The 9,407-nt window shown below is 36.0% G+C and overlaps 1 protein-coding gene across 2 annotated transcripts; it reads left to right on the top strand.

Annotated features, from left to right (window-relative positions):
* The first annotated feature begins 1,788 nt into the window (after positions 1-1,788).
* On the top strand, positions 1,789-9,407 carry LOC121416339 (ALX homeobox protein 1-like). Of its 2 annotated transcripts, none has more exons than XM_041609906.1 (4): positions 1,789-2,386; positions 4,632-5,068; positions 5,750-6,182; positions 9,209-9,407. In XM_041609906.1, exons 1-4 carry the CDS (start codon positions 2,113-2,115, stop codon positions 9,376-9,378), a joined length of 1,314 nt encoding a protein of 437 aa, XP_041465840.1. In that variant the 5' UTR covers positions 1,789-2,112; the 3' UTR covers positions 9,379-9,407. The 2 variants fall into 2 exon arrangements, with proteins under 2 accessions (XP_041465840.1, XP_041465839.1); XM_041609905.1 differs by having other exon boundaries at positions 1,790-2,386; positions 5,750-6,224; positions 9,251-9,407.

Here is a 9,407-nt window from a genome sequence, read left to right as displayed (position 1 = left end):
ACGCGCGTAAAACATTCCCCATAGACTTTTGAAAAATTCATAAAAAATAAACGTGAAATTAGAGAGTCAAATATTTACTACAATTGGATAGGATGTACATATCTGATATTCCATATCTGACCAGAGAAGGGTATTGTAGCCAGCTCATTTTAGAAATAAATCGCCATTTATGAAGATAACTAAGATGAGATAAAATTTATCAACTAAAACAGTAAAATGGCCCTAATTCTTCCGCCAGTCAAAAATAGTTCCAAAGTCGTTGATATGTCTTCCCAATTCGGGGAAATGAAGTTCAGTAGTTACCATTTCTAGAATCAGTGTTGTTAGATTTTCAATTATATTCATACACTTTTGTCAATCAGCGATATCAAACTGAAAAAATTTGGTTGGTTCGAACGAATATCTTTAGCCTTTCTGTTGTGATTAGGCTCATGAAACCACGAGCGATTTCATGGATTTGTGATATCTCTAATGTCTCTTTATCTCCCAAGAACTGGTCAATGTGTCATGTGTGTGTAACTTACGACAAGCTTTATGAGATACCTCTATGATGTGATCATTATAAATGTATCGAAATCCTATAGGGCGAGTGGAATTGGTCACATGATGAAAAAAAAATAAAAAGGGTGGACACCTAAGGAAAAGACATCTACAAAAAACAAGTCAGTTCCATCGAACGAAAAAAGAGGTGGCTAGAGTATTAAACTACCATTTGCGTTCCTGGAGATTTTTGAACGGGAAAATACTCTCAAAAGTGGCAAAACTGACGACTTGTCATTACTCCGGGGAGGTTTCAACGTTCTGAAAGCAACAACTATACCAATCGTAAAACACTAGATAAACACATTTATTTTCTCATTTCCATCTTGTACGTATTATTCAACCATTGTTTAAAAAATGGCTCCATGGTTCGAAATTGACAATCTGAACATAAAATGAAACAAGAATGCGACAACAAAAGCTAAATAATTACTCAGCCCTACCCTTTCTTGTTTTTCTTTCCTTTCGACCATTAGCAAATCGGATTTATATTAAGATGAGAAGCATTGGTTAATCAATCCTGTCTATTATGATTTCATTCCCGGATGAAGAATACCACAAATTATAAGCCTCCTTAATTGGGATGCTACTCACAATTGACTAATTGACTTTAAACTCTCCTCCCATTGCTCTGTGTCTGCCCGGTTAATGAACTTCGAACAGGGACATCACCCCCACCAATCTCCACCTGTAATTTTATCATTGCCACAATCCACCCTCTTTAAAAAAAATCGTCTTGTCTACATAAATGCACAAAGCGCCCTCACAATGTTTTCATTAAGGTAATCAATTGAACAAAGTCCTATAATGATGATACATCATTAGAGCTCTCTATGTTTTTCTATAAGAGCTAAGTGGGGGTATTGACGGGGGGTGTCGGACTGCAACACCGTCTTGGCGACACCATCAACTTGACTCAGTCCAAAGCCCATTATATAAACCAACACTTTACTTTATTCCCTCTTTTCTTCTATTCATCCGATCATCGAACCAGCTCGAAAGTGCTTCCACCTTATCACTCAAACAAGACCAATTCATCCTCAGACAAGTCACAGACCAAGCTGCCACTCAGAGTATAGTCTATTGATAACGGTCTATTCACATTCACTAATCTACTATTGTCGATGGGACAATAGTAGTCTATTTACTGAATAGGTGCCCGCCCCCCATATTCTGCCTTGAGCCGTTTGATTGGCACATGCCCGCAAGTTTGACAACTTTTCCTTTTTTTACAAGTATCCTTATTCCTGAGCATACGATCCGTTGAAAGATAGTGGGTACGGTAGTACAAGAGATTCAACGGGTCATGTTTTGTTTCATTTCAGGGTTGGCTAGTCCTACGGATAACAACATTCAGAGTTGACTTTGAATTTCAATCTCTCACCTACTTCCATCTATATACTCAATCGGCTTGAGCTCTTGGGATACATAACATGTTTCTACCGTTTTGACTCGAGTTGAGTTTCTAAACTATTGGGCTGCTTCTGCTTAGTCCCAAATTAATCTAATTTCATCCTGATAGGCCAATTTTCATAATTTCGTTGGAATCACAGGCCTATACCCCAGAAAAAAATGACGGCAGTTGTTGTCCCTTCGTCCAAGTCCAGACTCCCGGAAGTGAACATGCCGAAGACCATCTTACCAACCACTCCGTGTAGTGGTCCAAGCAACTACTCAATAGACTTCCTTCTTGGGAGAAAAGCCCCTGCTCTTGAAAGATCTAGTCGGAAAGTGATGGCCCGAGACCGGTCACCTATCCGGGTGGAACACAGCGAAGGCTACCATGACAAGGATGACCACGGAAGGGCGCGTTACCGTCGTGATGTTTATGACTTTGAATCGACGGGTAAGGCTTCTTTCATTTCCTCCATATAAGAATTCTTGTTAAACTTTGAGAGGCAAAAAACAAGAAGACCTATAATTTCGGAAAAATTTAAAGGTTTATTATTAGACCTATGATGTTTTTCGAGCTTGCTTTTCAGATCATCTTCAGAATTTAATTTCAATGGTATTGGTTAGGAGCAATTGAGCTGTAAAAGTATGAGAAAGAAATTGCGAAGATACATGCAATCTCAATGTGTGTTATTAGAAAATACATCAAATTACGTCATACTAGTATTATAATGTTATCAAATGTAGTAATAGTGGACATTAAAAGTGGTTTAATTCGAGTAAAACCTCAATTTGGTACTTACCCGCGAGGAACAATATACAAATGTGATGAATAGGGGAGGTTTTTATTTATTCTGTTTTATCAATTGACTTATAAATCAGTTGCGCTTACATTTTACATCACTTCACGTCCCGTTTTTGTTTAGTTCAATTCAATTCTCCCGATCTTATTTCTTATCAAATTACGTTTTGATTGCATTTAGGATTTTTATATTCTGTTTATACTAGAAATGATACTTAATTCCAATCCAATGCTTTCACCCCCCCCCCCTTCGTTTTCTACTTGAGTCTCAAAAACCTCATCAAAGATGTATTCTGTTGCTGAATACAAAACAATACAGTCTTAAATAAACAGAGTAACACAGTTTCCAGCATAAAAAACAGATACAGTGTCAATAACACTATATTCTTTATTGCAAATATCATTCGTGATTTCTTCCCTTGTAATGTATATTTATTTAACTTCATTTAACTATTATCACTATTAAACAAAATTTTTTAAGATTCCAATTAATAGGTATATAGTGAATTTATTTGAATTCATTTACGTTCGTTAAAAGTTTGCAACAGATTGTATGATTGGTATTTGATTATTACACTCTATACAGAGAACTGAGTATACAATCAAGCAATCAAATATTGAATTGAAATTGAAAAAAAAATTGAATTGAAATTGAAAAAAAATATTATATATTCACATAACTTTATGCTTTCCCCTCAAAGTTAGTAAAGGATGATTCTACTCAGAATTCTACAAGAAATTGTGAATGCTTTAACAGATTGATAATAAGGAATATCACATAATAAGCCTATTGATAAAAATACATATTATTATTACGTGTATAATCGTTATCATTATTATCATTTTTCATTATTATTATTGTTGTTGTTGTTATTATTATGATTATTATCATTATCATCATCATCATTATGGGGAAATGTCAAAACCAAGATATTATATATGCAAATGATTCATTTCCTTATACAAGACCAGTTTTGAAGAGAAATGATACTGCAAAACTGCATACCTTTGTATATAACACCAGGGCTGATTTCAGAAAGCATTTAATTACTGTTTACTTGCGGCATGTCACAGTCACACTGTAACGATAATGACTCTCAACCGACCGATACTATGCATGGGTCAAAACGTATTCGTTTTGATTGATTTGGAGTCGGATTGATTAGTGAGACTGCGGCTTTACTCTTAAAACATACGGTCCTCTTCAACTATTCGGCTAATACACGATAGTGGTTCAATTGACTATCTTTGATGAATTGCTATACACTCAACCGCTTCAACAAATTAATAAAGTCAAGTTCAATTTAACCATGGCATGTACTACATAACAAAAAAGGCAATCATTTATGTGTCAATGTGCATGCTAACGAGTATCGTGTGTCTTTATGTCAGCATGTCTATCTGTATACACGTTTATCATTACAGGAGGAAAAGGAAAATAATTATAATATTATCTCTCTAAAATAGACAGACAATGTTCACTCTTTATAGGAATATAATTGAACTCATCAGAGTGCATCAAATTATGAATGGGCCTATATATTTTTGTTAAATCATATGTTAAGGTTACAGATAGGCCTGATAATATAGAACTTTACTGCTGCAGAACTGATTTTACTTTTGTCCCCTACACTAGAAAAAAAAAACAGTAAAAAGTTTGGTCAATATCCATATATATTCTCAGAAAAAAATATCACGATTCAACATGTTTACTGAATTTTCATGCTTGCCATTCGATTTTCAGAATATTTTCTATGAATAATACAATGAATAAATCGAATTAATTTAACTAATCCCTCTGTACTTGTGAAAGTATGCATTTATTTGTTACAATCATAATTGTTTTCAGAATGGGATAATAATAATTACTTTATTAAACGATTTTATCCTTTTATAGATGACAGAGACGTTGACTTCATGACATCGGTGAAATCATCCTCCAACTCCTCCACCTCACCATCATCAAGAGGAGATCGGTTCATACCATCATCACTTCCATTGGCATCATCACCGTCACGCAATCTACCAACATCGAACATCCCTCACATCAACCCAGCACTCATATCACCGACATCATCCACGCATTCATCATCTTCATCGTCCCTAGATTCCGACTTCTCCGCCGCGATCGACAGAACAACGATGTCAGGAGACGAGGCGAACGCAGCGGATGATGCCGATAGTTCCTCACGGAAGCTCCGACGATCTAGGACAACTTTCACCACCTTTCAGCTACATCAGTTGGAGCGAGCATTCGAGATGACCCAGTATCCCGATGTCTTCATGAGAGAGGAACTGGCCCTCCGACTAGACCTGAGCGAATCAAGAGTTCAGGTATTATTATCTCAATGTTTGTTTCCTCACTGAATGAGATTTAATATTATGAATAACCCAACCACCCTAACACCAATAGACATGATAGACCCCCCCCCCCATCTCGACGCCAGTAGACCCCCAATAGACCACCAATCTTAACGCCAATAGACATGATAGACCCCAATCCTGACGCCAATAGAACGCAGTAGGCATATATACTATTATCCCTCAAACGTGTCGAGCATAAACGTCAACTTTGGTAAATTATTCAAAATTACAGAAAACTAAAACATGTTTAATTTTATGTAATCACTTTTTCGTATACATTAATGCTTTGTGACATTTTCAACAATTGTTTTTAAAATATCTTATAGTTATCTTTAAACAACAAGCCATTACTATGTGGATCTACACATATCATTATAATTGCATTTGTATTAAACTCAAAAGGTCTGCTAAAAGTTAAACCAGCATTGTGTATTATTTTATTCTAATGATACAACCAAAGCCCTCGTGTTTTTCGTTTATAACGATCCATTTATACTAATGAGCCCATTATTATGAAAACTGATAATTAACATTGTAGTATTATTTTTGTTTGGTTACATTACCACAGCAGAGCATTACAACATCTATTCAACAACCCACAAGTATCATTATTTTTCGTTTGTTATTTTCCAACTTTCTTTATCTGTCTAGGTTTGGTTCCAGAACCGACGGGCTAAATGGCGTAAGAAGGAAAAACTCTTCGACCGTAAGAGTCCTTGTAGTTTTGGTGGCTTCGGGAAACCATATCCTACCGAGATGACCAAAATGGCGGATCCCTTTCTTCATCCGATGGACAGACCAAGCCATCCATTAGCATTCTCAAACCGAGGAATGACGGGCATCCCCTTACCAGCTAACCCATTCGGTCTAGGAATACCCTCTCAACTTCCAGCAGCGCCACCACCCGTATGGATTGCCAACCCCTATTTGGCCGGAGTTCTGCGCGGTGGCGAATCTCCACACTTTGCATTTCAACACACAACTGACATCGATTTATTAAGAACCGGCCAAAAGGCTATGGACCTGGTTAGTTTGTCTGGGGTTGGAGCGTTACAACAAGGCACCAAACTCCCACATTCCCTACCAATCACGATCCCGAAACTTTACATGTCTCCAGCTGAAAAGGGTCGGAGAATGGAAGAAGAAACAAGGAAAAGGAAAAGCATCGATACCCTTCGATCCAAGGCTAAGGATCATTCTTTCAGTGACTCTTCCTGTTCTTCGCCTCCTAGTTCACCACTTTCCATCCAATAATCAAAACTGATCGTAAGAAATATTGAAGCCCGTGTGTTTAGAACCTTGCCCTATAACGTAGGCGCATCTCGTACGCACTGATTTTTTTATGGTTTCCATAATTTTGACCATTCAAATACCGAGACGAAAATAGTCACAATTACATGTAACATTTATTTCATTAGAAATGTCTCTTATCTATATAAACATATTTCGGTATTAATTCAATGAGTATGTCATCGACTAAGCCACTGATGATGATTTTAATAGTATGGGGGGTAAGGAAATGCAGTGTCAAAAGCATTTACACTCTTTAGTGCTATGTTCAATCTTTTAATCAGGGTATGGTCCTCTATTAACACCAATTGGTGTCAGTTTTAACACCACTGTGACAGTTTTTACAGTGATAGCATCACCGTGTTTCCATGATAAAAAATGAAAAATAAATAAATTTTGCCCCCCCCCCCTCCCCTCCCCTAGTTCCCCAAATTTTGTGCAATGATGTAGAGTATTATATGAATAATTATTCAAGACAAGGAAAGTCGATTCATATAAAAGTAGTTTTAGATCATGGTTTTGCAGATAAATATTCAAGAAACTTTGAGTCAAATAGTGTTGCTGTTTATTGCATTTCTCAACTGGTCAGATTCCAGATCTTAAGAGGTATAGGCCTATTAATATTTTACTTATTTTTAGTAGTTTACATCAAGGTAGATCATATAATATACGCAGTATGAGATGAATTGGTAGTTTCTGTAAATAAATTGGAATTATATTTCAAGAAACCTGTATGTGCTGGAAATTATAATTATAATCGAAAGATCTGATATGATATCTCTGAAGATTGACTGTACTAAAATGATATGAATGACGGTATAATGAAGGATATTTGAACGAAAATCGAAATCCAATTTGAATTCGAAGAAACAATCACTAAAAAATGATTCAAACCACTTTCTGGAGCAAACTCCGTATGTGTCGGAAATAAGCAAGTTAATGATATTAATAAATTCTCGTGAAATTGACTCCAAACCAGCCGATAGTATGGTTTTTGTCGATCAAAGGTCGGGTTCACCGGCATTACTTTATCATTTTAATACACCAGTATTTAAACTTATTTTTCCATTCCAACGTGCTTATACATCATTTCGCTTTTTTGTATACAGTTTACAGCAATTTTGACATGCCTGAAAGGCCTTTATCATTTATTTTAACTTTGTTTTATGTGGTTTTTGTCTTTGCAAAACTTGGATGGTAATAAAATGAGCTCAAAGCTCCTAAAATATCAGTTGACGCATTGTATACTTCCTTTTATTCCCTTCGTGGCATACAATTACAAACCATTTTCTTCATTTCTACCAGTGAAATAAATTGAAACTGAGATTTCCATTTTTTTTTTCATCATATCCAAACGATCTACAGTCTCTACACAACCACAAAATGCAACTTTTCCTCTTCATTTTGATACCAAATATGATATGAATAGTATAGATGAGCAAGAACAGTTTGAAAAATCAATGTCGAAAAAAAAGTTGCGCAGAAAAAGGATCTAGATTTGTCAAGGATGAGACGACTAATAGTAAAAGCAAGGAATAGCATAGCGAGTTTCTGCGCAAATCGTTTATGATTATACCTCAGTATTTACAGTTTTTACTCCGCAATACGTGAATAAATAACTAAGTATTTGGTCTCAAATCAAAGAGAAGATCTCGTTCTTCCTGTTGGGTTTATGATCGAAACATATTGGTTTAGTCTAAAAACGGGTTTCCATTTTTGTGGGACTAAATTGAATAGTTTATTGCAAAGAGTGGGAGGGAAAGAGAGGGGGTAGGGAGAGAGGGGGTTAAGAGAGAGAGAGAGAGGGAGGGGGGGGGGGGAGAAAGAGGAAGAATTGGAAGAAGGGCATTAAATGTAAACACGATATGTAAAAATATTACGAATATATTACTGCAGAATGTTTGCAAATTGATATATTTAGCACTCTTGCTGATATTGTATCTTCAGAAAACACCTCTAATAGAAATTATGTTATGGATAAAATAATTTTTTAAAAATTTATTCAATACTTCAGTATTGGCAGTCCATTTCAATAAACCTAATATCGAAGGTATTTATCTTTTAAAAAAAAACCGCATATCTTTATATTTGTTACATTTCATTTTGACGTGCAACTCATCGCCGACCAAATTCAAATTGCGATCTTCACAAGATCTCAAGTTAGGTGGTATCTTCTCCGGTCTTTTGTACCTCCCTGTTTCTATCAGTAGATTACGAGCGCTCAGTCGGAGCTCGGTTGTATTTTTTTCTCGAATTTACATTGCGCATTGAACATAAATAATTTTCTTGCCTTATATTGAATTTGAATTGCGTAAAAGTTCTTTGCTTATTTCCTTCCCTAGTGTCCCTGTCGTTAAATAAATCCAATTCAAATTATTCTTCAAATTTTCTTTCCATGGAGGTTTTGCATGTCATAATAAATTCTTTTTAGCGAAATGAGTATATAATCTGTGTGCAGTAATAATAATAATAAGAAGAGATTCTTATATAGCGCATAATATTCTACAGAATCTCTATGACCCCAGTAATCCTAGGGTCATGTACTTTTGCATGTTGAATAATTATCGGTTTCACTTTAAAAATATTGTCCCCAGTCGCGATTTTTTCTCTCATAAGCCACACAGCTATCATGCGATGGCAAACTTTAGTGCGATCCGATTGGTTGGAGATACAGCTATACGGTCACGCCTACAATATTATTGGAGATTATCACGTGACTCGACAAAAAACAGTTTCACGATATATCACGTGACAAATAAAGTGAAATTAATCGGACACAGTTTTCATCATGATGGTCGAGCAAACTCCCACATTTCCTACCAATCACGATCCCGAAACTTTACATGTCTCCAGCTGAAAAGGGTCGGAGAATGGAAGAAGAAACAAGGAAAAAGAAAAGCATCGATACCCTTCGATCCAAGGCCAAGGATCATTCTTTCAGTGACTCCTCCTGTTCTTCACCTCCTAGTTCACCACTTTCCATCCAATAATCAAACTGATCGTAAGAAATATTGAAGCC

The sequence above is a fragment of the Lytechinus variegatus genome, chromosome 5 (genome assembly GCF_018143015.1).
Source record: "Lytechinus variegatus isolate NC3 chromosome 5, Lvar_3.0, whole genome shotgun sequence".
Taxonomy (NCBI): domain Eukaryota; kingdom Metazoa; phylum Echinodermata; class Echinoidea; order Temnopleuroida; family Toxopneustidae; genus Lytechinus; species Lytechinus variegatus.
The sequence above is the reverse complement of the archived record's forward strand: the minus strand, read 5'-3'. Positions and strand labels throughout refer to the sequence as shown.